A 17,620-nucleotide genomic window follows, 5' to 3' on the forward strand; every position below is an offset into this window, starting at 1 on the left:
CCCATTAGCTAAAGTGGTGCTTCAGGTTAAGAACAGTTTCAGGTTAAGAACGGACCTCCGGAACGAATTAAGTACGTAACCAGAGGTACCACTGTATTGCTCAGATTGGTGATTGACAGACTAGGATAAGTAGGGAACTGACCCATCCCAAATTGGCCCTCTTCCTCCAGGACTCACTTGGGATTTCTTTACCACAACAGATCATTGCCAACTGGCAACAGAGATAATGCATCTGACCAGAGTGGCCGGAACTAAAATAAATAAATCTGGGAACTGATGCAAACAAGAGGGCACTGTGTTCAAAATCTGCACTAGTCTAAAGAGAGGTGAATTTATCAACTCAGATTTATTGAGACACACAAAAAGCATCACAACTTGTTGTATTTGTTGCCTATCCCTGCACCTTTCTTTCTCCATCTAAAGGTGAATCTTAGGAGGTGCCAGAACTAACCATTGGCACAAACTGCACAGCCACAGAAATTAGCCAATTCTTGACCATTTATTCTAGATTCCCTGTAAGCAGTCATGCTCTAACATGGGCAGTGAAAAGGCACTTCTTTTTCCTACATGCTTGAAAGCCACAGCTCTTACATGCTTGGAAGTCAACACTGAAACATGATCCAGGAGATGATGGTCCCTGGAGACTCATGAGCATATGGTATACTAGAAGATGGTATATTTGAGTTGCACAAAGGCAAAGCCTCGCTACCATGTTGCAGAAGCGATAGGCTCGGCAGATTGCATTGCTAGAAAGATGTCCTGTTTTCTGCAACTTTCAAATGGTTTTTCTAACATCTGCCGTGCTGCTTCTTTGGTAGCGAGGCTGCTGCAGCAAACAGTAGCAAGGCTGTTCTGCTTAACATAAATACCTTTAAATCTCAGAGATTTGCAGCAACATGCATGCAGCAATATTATTTTAAAGTGTATACAGTAGCAGTTCCTAGCCATTTGAAGGAGCCCTTGAAGGAGACTACTGTATGCTCATATACTGTATAATCTGTAATGAGCTAAGGTTTTTTAGCAAATAGTGTTGTGTGGAGTGGGTGAGGAGACATAGTGGACCAGTTTGGGTATGGATGCGGAAATACATATGCAGAGGAACTGTAAACATTTATGTTAAAAAGGAAATTAAACAAAGAAAAGTACAGATGATGATAATTGCATTCTCAACTGGCCATTCACCAAGATAACACAGACATCCTGGTACTAACTAACTGAGAGCCAGTGTGGTGTAGTGGTTAAGAGCGGTAGTCTCGTAATCTGGTGAACTGGGTTCGCGCCCCTGCTCCTCCACATGCAGCTGCTGGGTGACCTTGGGCTAGTCACATTTCTCTGAAGTCTCTCAGCCCCACTCACCTCACAGAGTGTTTGTTGTGGGGGAGGAAGGGAAAGCAGATTGTTAGCCGCTTTGAGACTCCTTAGGGTAGTGATAAACCAGGATATCAAATCCAAACCCTTCTTCTCTTAACAGGCCAGTTCACTTGTGAAGTGATAAAAAACACATTGTACCTGTTTAAACTCACAAGTGACAGCACTGAACCTCTTGATGATTGTAATTTACCCGTTTAAACACTGCAGGCTCACTGTGAAAGTTACTTAGATCAAGGATGGTCACCTTAAGGTCACACTAGGAAAAACTGGGAATGGTAGAGCGATGGAGGAAAGCAGTGATGTTACTGTGATGATGATTGTTTTATATATATATATATATATGGGAATGATAGATAGATATCTCACACTAGAAGATGAGCATATTAATGAACCTCTGATGGTGGTATGGGGGATCATATCATAGTACTGCCAGAGTAGATATGGGGACAGGGTTGGCATCTGGGTCTATCACAAGCTCTGGCCCCTGTATCTGTATCCCTATTGTGTGGCCTTTTATTGCTGGTGAATGGTTGTTTTAGGTTGCTGCGATGTCTGAATATTGTTGTTTTTTGTGAATGGGCACTGTTAATAAGGACATTATCACTATCTGTAGTTTTCTGCATTTCTTTTCTTTCTGATCCTACTGCTTACAACTGAACACCCCCCCTCCACCATCTATTTATGTACCTGCAACTCAGGAGAACCCTTTATGCATCTGATCAAATGGACTGCCTGTGGCTCACAACAGCTTATGCTATAATACATTTCTTAGTCTTCAAGGTGCTCTTCAATCATTTTTGCTGCAAGGGATTAACATGGTTACTGTCTAGAAATTAAGGTTGTAATAAGCTTATTTGGGCTGCTGATGGTACCTCGGTAATGCAGCACTCCCTAATTTTATTAATTCAGTAAAGGGCACACTATTTTAGCAGCTTTCTGGAAAATGGGAGTAAGTGAACATGCCCTGAGGCAAGCTTTGCAGAAACTTCACAAAGAAATAAACACTTTTGGATAGTGTGGCTTCTTCTCAGTTTGCTAACTCTGCTGTGAGTCAACAATAAGCAGGATCAAAAATTAATAATTAGGTGGAACAAGACATCCTAGCCATAGCCAAAACAAACAAACCAATAGCCTGGGCTCTCACAGCCTGCTGTTTAGTAATCCAACTGTAAGAAATATGATTCTAAAGGGTAATCAGCCCTCTGATCTGCAGAACACAACAAAAGCTACGGTTCTGAATGTACTCTTAACTTGCTGCCAAGTATGATTTTTAAAAGGTCTAAGCATTGAGCCAATTCACACCCATTTTCCCACTCATGAACAAATGGCACTTCTTCCTACCGAATGCCAAACTCTATCATTCCCCAAGACAGTTCATTCTAATTCAGGGCAAATGCCACTCTAGCTAGAAGTGCCCCCCTGAGACAACAGCCTAACATTCACGATTGCTTTGTGCCTGGATCCCAACTAACAAACAGCACTGAATTAGAACATTCAATATATGCCGTATTTCCAACCCACTCCAATAAAAAAAAATAGACTACCACTCATTGGTACATAGCCACTTCCAACTACTTAGTAGCCCATAGGACAAGGCCATTGTCTGTCTGTAACACTGGGAACCACTGAACAGTTGGAACTGCCCCAATGGCAATTGGTGGTAAATCGTATATCTGCAAGTGATTTCTCGCCCTACCTTGTTGCAGTCAGCTCAGCAGACTCCAGAACAGTGCTGTGTCCATCTGAGATAACAGTGGTTAGTGGCTCTTTGGATGAGTCCACATCAGGCACCAATTTGATGGCATCATCAGGAACAGAAGAACTGTGTGAAGTAAGACAGGGGAAAATAGTAAGACCACCCTTCTGAAAAAATAGTCCTTTTAGGAGCATCTATCAAGTATACATTTTGGACAATTAGAGCTAGTAACAATTCCAAAATAGGAAACCTTCCCAGACTTATCTAACATTACTTGCTTCCCTCACAAACTTCTTATATGTTCTGAGTCTCCAAGTCATCTAAAAACTCCTGGTTGAGACAGTTCCTGAGCATGACAATCCACACCAGCAGGGAGGCACTGGAGAGATGTCGTTCAGGTCCACAACAGACCATGTTCACCAGAATCATTTCACATTAGTGTTTTGATGTCTTCTGATGTTGCAGATAAAACTGTGAGCTTTCCTAAGTCAAGGGAATGACAACCTGAGCTTTGGTTAACTACAGGAAAATGAAAAACTGTTGCTGTGTTGCTCAATCCTCTAATTGTCTGATAAAAATGAGGAGAGAGGGAAACAGATCGAGAAAGGCCAGGCTATGAAAGCCTGTAACAGCAAAGGAACCCGGGAAAATGTAAAGCTGGAAAATACAGACTCCCCACCTCCTAATATCCTCACAACTGGCATTGAGGTAGGCCACCTAGCCCAAGGAACACAAAAAGTAAAAGCAGCCATTTTGGCCCAATTTCCCAAATACCACAAAATATTGTAAAAGCTTTCAAGGTCTCCAGAATATGCCACCAGGCTAGTTGTTAAACAGCATTCATGAGGGCAGGCAGGGAAGGAGGGAGGAAGCATAAGAAATGTTGACTGATATTTAAGCCACAGAGACTGCATCCAACATCCAGTCACATCTTGAAGATGGAATGTGGAAGTAGTAGCAGACATTCAAATAAGCTCCTTCAGGGTGCAGGTATCAGGTTGCATCTGGGAACAAAACCTAGAACAATAGCTGGATTTTCGAAATGGGGATTTGGTCATTGTTATACTTCTTGTTCTAAGCCAGGCCTCAGTTCATATCTTAAATATCAGCCAACCTTTTTCTTCCTCTTCCTGCTCTCTCATCATGCTGTTGACCACCTAGTGCAATGAAGAGTTTTCAAGAACTAAAAAGCTTTCAGAATATTGTGTGATATTTTGGTTGGCCTAATAAAGAAATTGCCCCAATGAATGTGGATTTTGGCCCAAGGAGCAGATCTCTTGGAAGGGACTTGAACCTGCATCTTCCCACTCCTAGGTTCAACCCTCTTGACACCACACTAGCTCTCTTTGAGGACTAGTAATAGCCATTTGGGAGTGTGAAAATGCGTAATCTTCATGTTATGTATGAAATTTCACATCCTTTGGGAATTTTACCTTCTTAGAAGTCACTTTTGGCAACTTCCTAATACATAAAACAGAAGATACTATACTTATCTAAACCCTGACACTGAAAATACCGAACAGCTGGCTTAAAACTCGTGAACAAAGTGACAAAAACCCTGGTGTGTTTCAAGTCCAAAAATTAACAGAATTTTCCTCACACGGATGTAATTGAGAAATCTATCAGATCTGACATTTGTTTAAAATATTTGGATTCACTCCATTGAAAGAAACAATATGCCTAACTGAAAACTGCTTTGACAAACAGCTCCATGAACTCTCACGCAGATGTGAAATGTACTGAGCAAACAGAGTTTTCAAAACAAAGCAATCTCTAAGGTAACTTTTGAGGAGAGGGAAAGGGCCATCGCTGCATAGAAGGGCCTCTGCTTGGCACGAAGAAGGTCCCAGATTCAACCCTCAGATAAGGCTGTGAATGCCCCCTGTCTAAAACCTGTACAGCTGCTGTGGCTGCCAGTCAGTGTAAATGGCACTGGATAAACCAATAGTCTGACTCAATATAAGGCAGCTTCCTTAGTGCCCAGAAGTGGTGAATAAGAACATCCGTTCCTATCTACTATATAAATTGTGGGGAATGCTTGGAAAGAAAAAACGACTTCCAATTGTGCTCAAGACCGTATGCCTACTTAGGGGAAATGTTTCACAGCTTAACAACCAGCTGCTTGACAACAGCTGCAACACACACATTGTAAATGCATTCAGAAGATCAGCGGGCTCAGCCTGCAACCAGCTCATCAGCGGAGTAACGCTTTGATCAGCAACAACACACACCCTGCTTACCAGTTTGCAGGTATCTGGGTCATGCCTGCTGAGACTGCACATACAAACCAATTTGATGGTACATGTTCAGCAGGTGAGGGGAGTGAATAAATAAGAATAATAAATATGGGAGCTCATCACAAGGTTAAATCTGTACTGTAAGCAAAGTTATTTGCGAACAAGCTACTTCCTAGGAATCTTTTAAAGGCAGAAGTGGCCTTACTAAATTTGCCAGTTCCCTTGTGTAGACCATGTGTACTATCCAGTGGCAGGCATACTCAGAGTAGACCCACTGAAAACAATGAATTTCAATGAGTCTGCTCTGTGTATGACTGCACTGGATATCACTTAACTCTGTGCACTCTCATAAATAACAAAAGGCAGGTATTCCTAAATTTGGAGGTGCAGTTGTTTATTTGAGACTCATATTAATCCCCCCCAAACACCATAAAGATAAACTTTATGCCTCGAAGTTGTCTTTATGGTGTTTAAATAATCAATTTGAGGTTCAATATTTATTTTATTCATAAATCTAAATAAAATATTTATTCCAACCAAAGTTTTCAGTCAAGAAACAAATGCTTCTAAAAAAATGACTCTGTCATTCTATGTAACCAAACTACTCTAGATTATAAACACAAGATTGAAGTGCTGATTAAACAACAGGATAAGTGAAACATAACTTGCCTTCAGTTACTGAAGGAAAATATATGTTTAAATGGAGCACTTTGAGTATATTGACTTTCAATTTTTCATGAAACAATTTCAAAGAATAAGTGTATTTTTCCCAATCCCTATCCTGAAATCACTACCCTTCAAGTAATCAATAGATCCTTCTTTTTTTACTGAAATAAGCTTGAGTGCCTATGTTGTAAGGGAAAATAAATGTGAGATGCTCTCAAAGCCTTAAGCGAAATGTGCTGAAGCAGGATAGCTCTAGCTTCTGATAACTACCAAATAAGAGATTACTGAAAATCCAAAGCTTTCAAGAAAAAAAACTACTGAGCCCAGCAATGTAGCCTTTTTAAAGTATTTGACATTTTGTTTCAGAAGTGACAGTGTTATCCAACCGAGAGAGTTCAGATGATCATATCTCCATTAATAAACCAAGTTACAAACAAGCCTCTTGCTTACCCCTTCACATGAGCTGGAAAACAAACCAGGATGTATTCCATTAAAAATAGTTCCCCACTTGGTCTGAACCAGTAAACAGCTTCAGACCAAGCCAGGTTATTAACCCAACTTCAAAGCATGGTGTCTTGGATTTAGACAAAATGGGAAACATTTTAACTATAGTTAATGGAAGTTTGTTGGATCCAGTGGCGTAGCATGGGTTGTCAGCACCCGGGGCAAGGCAAGTAATTTGCGCCCCCTAACCCGTGGATTTGCGCCCCCTAACCCTAACCCCCAGATGTTGCACCCAGTGCGGCCAGCCCCCCTGCACCCCCCACGCTATGCCACTGGTTGGATCACTTGCCCAAAGGGTGAAGCAAAGGGACCCCTTAAACAGCATGAGGTAACTAGTAGAGCACTTCTACAGCCATCAAAATTGTTGTTTCTTTTCTTTTTACCAGTTTTTGTGGTAAGACAGCAGCCTCACATCCACACTAGACATGAGTGAAACCCTTTTCCATCACATCTCCATGCCAGTAAAAGCTTCACATGCTGTAAAGTTGCACCCAAGCTTAGAAGCACTGCTAGAGACACAGAGCACAACTGGAAAACAGGTGGCAATCATAGCCAGAAAAGGGCTGCCAGTCTGAATCCTTGCAGAAAAAATGGATATCACTGAATAGTGATATCAAAGGCATTGTCCATCCCAAGAGAACAAAAAGGGATTTTCCCCTCAAGGACACAAAAGTTATTGATGTGCCTAGAAACCTGTAGATGTACTATGTATAGCTACCCAAATCATATTCTCTTCCCAACATTTTATTGACTTTTCTAATAACCCTAACTCTGAAGGAGAGAAAGAGAGAGAGAATGTCACTCTAGAGAACTTCTTAACAACATAGCTCACTACTCTCCCTATAAGTAAACACAACATATTCAGTCAGGACTGAAGCAGGCAAAAGAAAAATCAGACATCTGCAGATGAAAATATAATTTTACAGCAACCCTATGGAATCTTGGCAAGAAGGGAAGATCTTTTGCCAGGTGATGAGATTAGTCAGAAATAAAGAACTCCACCCCTGTGGTCCCCACATTCCTTGTACACACCTTAAACTGTAAATAACTTAACCATTCAATCTCAAGTTATTACAGTAAAAACCAGGGAGAAGGGGTTCCCAATTCATAAATGTGAGTCATCACTAAATATAAGAGAGAAGGACAGTTTATGGAATGGCCTATATGCACTGCAGCTTAGTCCATCCAAACCAGTCAGCCTGTGCATTTGCTGAGTGAAAAACCGATGGCTTGATTTTTTTATAGGGTAGGCAACAAAGCCTAAAGTTGTACCTAGCCCAGAGTAGTCCAACAGAAGCCATCAGGAAGCCATAATGAAGAAATGCTGCGTAACACAATGGGGAGGAGGGAGAATCAAACATATGCTCCATATGTGAACAGCTCTCTGCTTTGTGCTTGCATTTGTCCAAAAATGGTTGCAAATCTATTCCAGTGGAACAACTTTGCCTTTTAATACTTTGCCTTCATAACAGGCAAAGATTCAGCCCTGACTCTCCATGACAGCAAAAGGTTTCAGCTGGTTGCGTTCTCTCTCACTGCTCTTGGGTAAGATTCAAAACATGGATGGGGGCGGGTTAGGAAGTCAGCAATACAAGCCAACACACTGAAACTGTATTCTGCAAGTCAAGCTAGGATTTGACATAATTATGAGCAACAGGAAGAGCCAAAAAAAGCATAATCAAGCGTAATCATAATGCAGGCAGGACCATCCACCATCAATCACTGCCAGTACGGAACAGTAGCTACAATCCCCACTTTGACCATAAGGGACTAAGTTCAAAACGCCGCCCAGCCTCACCAAGAGCATTGGATGCTACTGCTGCAGACAACCTGCTCTCAGACCAACTTACCTCATAGGGTTGGTTTTAAGGATAAAATAAGATGCACATATACTGGAACTGGCCTTGGACTTAGATGCACATTAAATATAAATCTGATCACCCACATAATTCAAACCCATGAGTGTCACAAGCAGAGAGCAGGTGCACCCTAGTGCTTGCAACAGAACAGGATTAGGAGGCTCGAACCACTTTAACATCAATGGGAAAAAAGTTAGAACGAAGAAGATTTATGTTTTCTTTCTCCTCTGTATTCACAACATACACAAACGGTACAGAAAGTGCAAGACAAGACTCTGTGTGAAAGCAGCTCTACCGCCAGTTTAATCAGAAGCTGATCCTACTGAGTTTTTACAGGACTTCTTTCCAAGTCGGCGACACTGACATCATTGTGGCAAATTTCCAAGTAATGCTCCAATCCAAGGTACATTGATACAAAAGGAACCAGTGAGTTCAATAGGATGTACTCCTAAATAAATCTATATAGGATTGCCACCCAAGGCAGAAATCCTATACACTTACCAGAAGGTAAATGTCACTGAACTCATTGGAAGCACCTTGGAGGAAGCGGGATGAAAACATTTTTCTTAGCTGTTCCTTTTGTGTTATTTTAAACCAATCTTCACTTGTTGCTGTTTTGCACTGTCTCAAAAACTATTTTTGTGGTATGTTTGTAAATCACCTTGAGAAACATGTAAAAGGAGTTTATAAACTAATACATAATAGTAATAGTAATAGTAATAGTAATAATAATAATAATAATAATAATAGTGGGTTTAGGATCTGGACTGTCAGTCTTATCATAAATGATATGGAATTTTATTAAGCTTAAATGCAAGGATTTTGGGTTAAGTTCATAAATCGCAACTTCGGATAAGATCCTATACTGTATATATATATATAATAGCTTCATTGTGACCCACAAATTACTACCAAACCTCCCAGAAAATTATGAGCATGGGTCACAATGAGTTAAACTGAACCCATCTGCCCTTTTTTAAAAACAATAAATGTCAATCCCGATAATTGTCAGGCATGTCTGTTCAGTAACAAAAGCACTTGCTCTTCCTTGTGTTGTGACTACTCCGGGTTTTTTAAGCTTCCAATTTACAGCTCATAAAATCAGAAGCCAGAAGTTTCCCTGCGTAATAGGACCAAGCAACCCACTATGTCTCCATGGAACTGGTAAACATATCCTATGAGTCAGAGAAATTCAGGCACATTTCACAGCAATGTGCACAAACGTCTTCAACTGCCAGGATGTAAAGATTATGTATTCCCCTTTAATTTGTGCTGCGTGTCTGAGCGATTCAAGAAGGCACCTAAACTGTAAGAGTTATTATTTGGTACAATTAGCGGGGGGGGGGCATCATTAAACTACTTTTTAGAAGGGCACTTTTTGATATAGTTATCTAAGAACCTCCCACTTCCCCAGAGTCATTTACTGGCAAGATCTGTAAAGCCAAACAATTAACACTTACCAGAGCTATTGGGACGGGGTGGGGCATCTATTGGACTATTCACCAGCTTTAAGACAAAAACTAAATTCCAGAACTTCTCACCATCTACTGCAGAGCTAATTCCATGTCAGAAAGCGTTGGCTTCTTAGTAATTATAAAACATCCCAGCTTTCCAGTCAGAAACAAGGCACGCTCTGAAGTGGAATCCAGCAGAACTGAACGCTGATCTCACACACGAGGGAATCAGCCTAGCAAAGTATCTCCAAACTCCTGCGTTCCGGGCTGCAGATCCCCCTCTGAACGGAAAGCTGCTGGGAAATTGAACCACACAAAAGGCCAGTGGCTATTAAAAAAAAAAAAAAAACCACTGGAGGAGCCCAGCTTAAGAAGCTCCTCCCCCGATTCTCCCAAAGGAGAAGGGAGTATCTCCAGCGAACAGGCAGTGGTCCGAAGGCATCCGAGGCTGTCCCTGGAATGTCGGCACGCCTTGGACGCCGCGCGCCCCAGTCACTGCGTCTTCCTAAACTGTGCGGAAAGATCCCGAAGGAGATCCAAGTGTTGCTGGATCCCTAAGAGTTCACACTGGCTCCCCCCTCCTCCTCGCAAAAGCAGCGTGTGGATGTGCCAGGGAAAACCAAACACGTGGGTTTCTCCCTCTTTCTCCACCCTGCCCCTCCTCTCTCTCTCTCTCTCTCTCTCTCCAGCGCCTACAGGAGTTGCTTTCCAGGACTTTTTGAGTCATGACGAGCAGATCGCTGTTTTGAATTTTCGGCGGCGGCAGAGAAGCGCTTTCCCCACGTACAGACAGAGTTGCTCCCTCAACAGATTATACCAAATGACGCCATTCCAACCCGGGGCGGGCGGGGGAGTTTACCTCTGGAGCGTTGTCTTTGGAGGAGGAGAGGGGAAACACCACCATTTGCCCGCCCCCGCGGTTATGATTAGAACTGCTCTGGTTAACAGCTGGTGGTGAGGAGTTGAGAGAGACGCGGGAGGGGAGGGAGCAGCGTCCCTTGATTGCGGCTGACAATGGAGTCCCCGGTTGGTGGCGGGGAGTTTCCCCGTCTGGCCGCCTCCTCGCCCTGCAAAACTCTTGACCTGCCATAAGCTGGGAAAGGGCCTTTTTGCTAGTCGCACAAGTGGGTGCTACGCCTCGCCAGCATATGAATTCGGTCCTCTTTCCGGCTCCACAAGGATTTTAGGGTATGTTTGTGTTATTAATAACAGCCTTACTTCTGTGCATCTGTATTCCAAAGGAAGCCCCACGGACTTCAGGGAGGCTTACTCTGAAGTAAGGGGGCCTGCTAAGGATTGAGGCCTAACACAGCTGCTCCCCTGGAATTCAGAAGGGTTGGGAAGCAGTGACACTTAAAATATGACATCGTTCCATTCACTACTACTGGGGGAAAAGTACCTGTGGACATATGGGGATGGGCCAGGGTTTGTTGCATATATTTAGGCGCTAGGTGAAAACATTTCACTTCAACCAGGCCTTGGGCTAATTAACATTGGATGTCCTTTCAAATGTGCTTGTGGGAGGGAGGTTTTCGGTTTGGTTTGGTTTGGTTTGGTTTGATTACGCGTTTTCTGTTCTTGTTTTGTATTTTTATGTTGTGAACCGCTCTGTGATCTTCAGATGAAGGGCGGTATACAGATTTAATAAATAATACAAAATAATATAGGTTGACCAATAGTAGTTCAGACTAAGTGTAGCAGAAGTTGATTTGTATACTTCAACAGGACACATACAGACAAACACGCACACACTTTGGTTTGTAATGTATGTCACTATCATTAGGGAAAGCAAACTGTTTGTGGGGTAGAGTGGGCAGAGAGTTAGACTTGCATTGTAGAGGCCTGGGTTCAAATCCTCATTCAGGCCTAAAACTCACTAGAAGACCTTGGGCCAGTCATCTTCATTCACTTAAACTTGCCTCTCAAAACCATTTTGAGAATAAAATGAGGGCCATTCCTAAGGATGCACCCCTTGCCTCTTAGAAATAGAGTTTACACAAACATAGCAGAATTGAAACAGTCAAAGAGATAGTAAAATAGTACAAATGCTGTATCTAGGGTGGATATGAGAGCTTGGTCTTGTATTCCATGGGTATTCTGGAGCAATCCCCATCCCCAATCCAGAAAATCAAAGAGAGAAGATTGGATGAATCACCTTCCTTTTGCTGTATGTTGCCTTGTCTCTAGCTCTAAAAAAAATCAGCACTGACTCTGGTATGACAAGAAACAGAACTCCTAACAAAGCAAAGCTGTTACTGCTGCTGGTGGAAACTATGATTCCCTCACTTCCTCTAAGATCAATAAGCACTAGGAGCTGGAAAGAAGAGCAAAGTGAATCAAACTTTTGTTTTATGCCAAGTTTCTTTTGATATTTTAGAGCAGGGATGGGGAACTTGGGGCCCTGCATGTGTTGCTGGCATGTCCCCCAAAACCCATGGAAAGCCACAGTTCACCTCTGCTCTGGAGGAAACAACCTGACTGTTCTGTACTTGATTGCTATACACAGTCAGATGTCCTGTGACAAGAAAGAGTCAGTCATCTGTACTAAAACTCTTTCTAGAACTAGCCCTGCCATAGAGCAGACAGAAGCACCATCGGGTATGGTTAGATGAAGGCACAAACAGATGTTTAATAGTGTAGCAAAACTTTTCTTTTCAAGTGTTAGGCCTAGATAACACATGCATTCTTAATATACTAGTTAGCTGGCACCTGAAAGACAGAAAAATAAGAGGATACACTTTACAGAACCAACTTACTTTGGCAAAAGGCTTAACCGATAAGTGAGTGATCTGTTGGATTACAGAGAACACTTTGTTGGCATGGGAGAAAAGTAGCTCTTAATGATTAGCTACATAGAAAGCGAAGTTAGCTAACAGTGTTTCCAGTCCCTTGAGGAAGATAATAGCTCTGTCAAAAAGAAAAGATCTGAATTGTCAATGCATTGCATTGTTTGTAGTATAGTCTGCGATGATGACTCCTCTTCACTAGGCATTTTCCTCTATAAAACACCCTTGTGTATTGAAGGACTTTTAAGCTTCCATATCCCAGTGTGTGCACCAAGAAGCCTTTATGCTGTGATTCTTGATCTTTGGGTATAAGGGACATTCTGCACTTGATTTCTACTTTACAGCATGTTACGTAGTCTGTACTGATATGTTAAGCTTTCTGGGGCAGGGTGGGAGCTTCATTTTGTAGAACTCATGCTTTGCATGTAGAAATCCCTGGTTCAATCCCAGCTTGTGCAGGTAGGCCTTGGAAAAGCCTCTGCCCTGTAACCTTGACAGTCAGCATAGATAATCCTGAGCTAATACTGACTAAGGCTCTCTGACTCAGTAGAACACAGCTTCTCATGCTCCCAGGATCACCCCTATGATTCTAGGGTGGCTTGCAGGCATCCCCTTTGAGTAGTAGTATCTGAGAAGTTATTGTCAAGCCCTCAGTTGCTATGATACACACGTTCATTTTTCTGCCCTCCATGAAGCCAAACCAGTTTTGTAAGTTTCTGTAGCACTTCAAGTACTGCACAGCACTTGAAAAAAAGCCCAAATTATCTTCCAGCAAGAGAACCAAATAGGCACTTAAATGAGTACTTTGCGGATAGTTCCTGTGACATGACTCATCTATCAAAGTGGCTCTAGCCCTTGAAATTTATGCCCTAATATATTTGTTAATCTTTAAGGGACTAAAGGACTCTGTTTTTAAGATGTTACTGGTGCCCAGAGTTTCACCGCCTGGTCTGCAGGTGCTGGATGGCAGGCAGATGTTTGCAGCTTGGAGGATAGGAGGAGAATCATGGTCCACTGTGTGTGCAGTCAAACATGGCATGGGCATAGTGGAGGCTATATAAGCCTGCACCTCCGCAGTTTCCAGCACCCACTTTACCCACCCTGGTTCGTAGTATGGACTTTTGCCAACCAAGTAGGAATTTTGGGCTCACTCGCACATTGGTCTCTGTAAGCACATTTTTTCACCTATTCCATACTGTAGTCATACCAGTTTGGTTTGTAATTGTTAAGTAAATTCAGTCACTTTGGCATTTGTGTGGGAATTTGGGTTTGGGAATGGGAAATAGGGGCTGGGTGAACACTCTTCGGCACCCTTTGGGTGATGGGTGATCCCAAAGCCTGCCGCTCTGGCACCTTTGGGGCCAACCTATATCATCTGCTTTGGGGGCCCAAGCTGAGAGGGGACAGGAACACCTCCCCTCTCATCTCTAGAGGGATATCTTGCTGCCCCTCCCCTTTGAAAGGGTGGGCACCCTAGCATACTGCAGGCCAGGGCTACCAAACTATTTCCCTCACTGTTTTGGTTTCTCTTGCTGCTGTTAAGCATTACAGTGGCCTGCAGTGGTTAAAAGGTAAAGGACCCCTGACAGTTATGTCTAGTCGCAAACGACGCTGGGGTTGCGCTACTCATCTCACCTTACTGGCTGAGGGAGCCGGCGTTTGTCCACAGACAGTTTTTCTGGGTCATGTGGCCAGCATGACTAAGCTGCTTCTGGTGAAACCAGAGCAGCGCATGGAAATGCCATTTACCTTCCTGCCGGAACGGTACCTATTTATCTGCTTGCACTTTGACGTGCAGTGGTTAGACTATGTCTATTGTTTATTGAACATTCATTATGTTTAAATGACAGTTACACAGCAAAGAGCATTCATTCTGATTTGCTTGTGGAGGGTTTATGTATCTTCCTGTTATTCATTCACCAAATGACAAAAAGTCTGCTGCTTGTTTGTTTTTAAGTGCATTTGTTGCACTAGAGTGACAGCTCACTTTAATCTGATTTAATTATGCAAACCCAAATTTCTGCTATGTGCTTGAATCCCTGCTGCAGCATAGTGGCAGTCTGGAGGGGCACCCCTAGATATTCATGACCTACCCTTTTCACTTTGTACTGGGTTATTGAGGAAATATTAATTTCTTTTTTTGATACTATACTATTTAGCCTCATTCCTCAACTTAGCAGCTATGGGTGTCTTTTTGTAGGCCAACAAAATGACTCAAATAGTGCTATCTTATGCATGATTAACCAGAAATAAATTCCAGTGAGTTACAAGGACTTAATATTCAACTGTAGCTCCAATTTTAGCTGAGCATATATGTCAATTTTCCGATACAATTTCTGAAAACTGAAGTGGAGCCTTATATTTAAAACCACTTCCTGCTCATGAATTTAAAACTCCTGGGAGTCATTTGTGGTGATTGAAAATTAGAGCCATGCACATATCAGGAGCCGTGGTCTTGAGGGTTCTTAAGAGCTTTCCCTTTCTGTTCCAATTTGTATCAGTGTGATTCTGGGGTTTTGAATCCCTGAGACATATAAACGCCGTACAAACCTAAGCAATGAAATGTTCCATGAAGCCACCAAAAATCGACTGAGTGCTATGAAATCATGACATTTTGCATAGTTTCCAGCTGAAAACAAAAATTGGCTCAAGACAACTTGAAAGACAGCCAGAACAAGAAGAAAGGATTTGTCATCGTCATCCCCCCCACAAAAAAATAATAATCAGTAATCAATCTGCCTTTTTCTTGGGCTTGGTGACAAAATCCAAGAAGTATTTTTTTGCATTCCATTCAAATATTGTCAATTGTTTATAATATACTAATATGTCAAACCAATAAAACCCCTAATATGTCCCTTTATCGGCTCTTCACGGGGTATGGGATAATGACCTCCTGGTACAGGCTAGCATTTGGCTTTGATTTAAGCTAAAGAACAGGGCTTAGGAACCTACAACCCTTCAAAAGTTATTGGACTCAAAGTTGCATCAGCTCCAGCCAGCAAGACAAATGGTAAAGGAAGATGTTAACCATAGTCTGGCAACTTCTGGAGAGCCACAGGTTCCTCATCCCTGCTAGAGAAGCATTTGGTCCTATGTATGAAAGCTCTCTTCCTCTCCACTTGTAATTATACTGCATTTCGTCCTCACCTTTGTTTTCTCCTCCTACTTTCACATTTGCGCCTGCAGTGAAGATTCCACCAAAAGCCACATAGTATCGTGAAACCTTTGCATAGCCACCCAAACCAAGCAGATGGCAGGGGCCATTAGAGCACAGCTAATGCAAATCTTAACTCCTGGATTTGGTGTAGAGCAGGCATAGGCAAACTCGGTCCTCCAGATGTTTTTGGCCTACAACTCCCATGATCCCTAGCTAGCAGGACCAGTGGTCAGGGATGATGAGAATTGTAGTCCCAAAACATCTGGAGGGCCGAGTTTGCCTATGCCTGGTGTTGAGACTATGGCCATCCCTGAAGGCAATGATGGACCATTGGGCCCAGCTAAGGTGTGATATCCAGCACCCATGGCTAGCGTTAGCCTGCTTCTACATTACTGCTTGCTTGTTAACCATTTTACATCCAGAAATTTCGAGCTGCACTTCCTGGATGAGTGACCACCTGGGAGCCATGTGTATCTTGAGTTCTGTGATGGAAGAAAGGCTAGGATATGAAAGCAAGGAAATAAATATTTCTGTTGAGCCCTTGCTCTGTGCTTTGTTTGACCAGCTGCTGTTGCTGACAAGCCTTCTTGCATTTCTTCCTAACTTGCTTCTGGCATGCATTCTAGGTTCACGTCAACTCCCTGGGAACCAGCCCTACCCCACCCCCATTTTGATTTCTGTCTTCCCTAGACTTTGAAAGACTGGTTTCCTGCCTTCAGCCTTTTTTTCTTTTTTTTCTTTTCTTTCTTTCTTTCTTTCTTTCTTTCTTTTTTTTTTTTTTTTTTTTTTTTGCCTAGACAGGCAACCATGCTTCATTCGTTTTGCTTCAGCTTCTTTACTTGTTAAGATCTCTGGCTTGGATTAAAGTGCGTCCATCCTGGTCCTGTCATATTCCCAACTAGTCGTTCCTGACCCAAGTTCCTAATATAGGTCCATCACACTGGAAGCTGGTGGAGGGCTATCCACCAGTTCCAAGCACTCTTTTTATAAATTAGCTCAAACTTTTGCCTGTAAATGTGCCTAAATAAAACTTGTAGTCAACAGATAATCTGCCTTTCATTGTGAGGCTAACCCACTTGTTAGAAAGTTTCCTTTGAGAAGCTAGGGCAGCTTTTCTCTGCATGCTGCGGAAGCTATTATTAGCTGTGGTATTTCTTGCAGGAAGGGAGTGCCTAACAGACCTATCACTGCAGTGAATTTCAAAAACTTCATCTAATCACAAAAGTGCCCTGAACTTGAAAAGTATTATACTGATAATGCCCGTCACTGATCTACAAAGGGAACGAACGTAACGGAAGTGTGCAGACTCTAGATGAGTTTCTACGAGATGAAGATGTAAAGCAAGCTTCTTGCATTATTACAATACCTGCAGCATTGATGCATCACCTGCTGCTTTGGGGGCCTCTAGAAGGCCAGGAATCTAATTTAACATACACACCCAAACAACACAGAGATGTGCTTTGAGGTGCTGAATATAGGATTGCAGTCCGAATCTGCCCCATTATATTAAATGGGACCTACTTCTGAGTGGGTCCAATGATCAACAAAGAGGCCATAGAGGGGGGAAATGGGCAGGTGGGGCTCATCAACCTGGAAGGTAGCCCATCTAGGAGAAGGAAAAAACTGACATTAAACCTCTGTGCTATTGTGAGACATCTTCAGGAGAAAAAAAGGCTAAGGAGTAAACCCTACAGAAATCCGGAGTGCAGTCCCTAAAGCAGTTGGATAGCGCCTTGTCTGCCTCCTTCCAGTAACTCCTGCAGCCAAACACAATGCTCTGCTTTTCTTTGGAGCACACCAGCGAAGCTGAGAGTGGGTTGCTCTTGTTGTCTGGGCAGCCCAGGACCTCCATATACAATGCCCATGTTTTTTGCCACAGCGGTTTGACTT

General features: G+C 42.6%; 1 protein-coding gene and 1 long non-coding RNA gene across 12 annotated transcripts in view; one reads left to right on the top strand and one right to left on the bottom strand.

Annotated features, from left to right (window-relative positions):
• The window catches only part of TACC2 (transforming acidic coiled-coil containing protein 2), a 157,313-nt gene that overhangs the window by 97,006 nt on the left and 42,687 nt on the right, over positions 1–17,620 (bottom strand). For all 10 annotated transcript variants that reach the window (XM_081863628.1, XM_081863629.1, XM_081863623.1 and 7 more), the window contains one exon: positions 3,068–3,193. In XM_081863628.1, the coding sequence (XP_081719754.1) occupies positions 3,068–3,193 (126 nt within the window). The remainder of the gene's footprint in view (positions 1–3,067; positions 3,194–17,620) is intronic.
• LOC309342861 overlaps positions 3,076–17,620 on the top strand; it is a 30,008-nt gene continuing 15,463 nt past the window's right edge. The window contains exons 1-2 of one of the 2 annotated variants that reach the window (XR_014157017.1): positions 3,076–3,195; positions 9,799–10,975. This is a non-coding gene — a long non-coding RNA (uncharacterized lncRNA). Of the gene's footprint in view, positions 3,196–9,798; positions 16,274–17,620 lie in introns of those variants that run through there. The other variant, XR_014157018.1, reaches the window with a different exon arrangement.

Source organism: Podarcis erhardii, assembly GCF_964252035.2.
Source record: "Podarcis erhardii genome assembly, chromosome: 5".
In the NCBI taxonomy this organism is placed as follows: domain Eukaryota; kingdom Metazoa; phylum Chordata; class Lepidosauria; order Squamata; family Lacertidae; genus Podarcis; species Podarcis erhardii.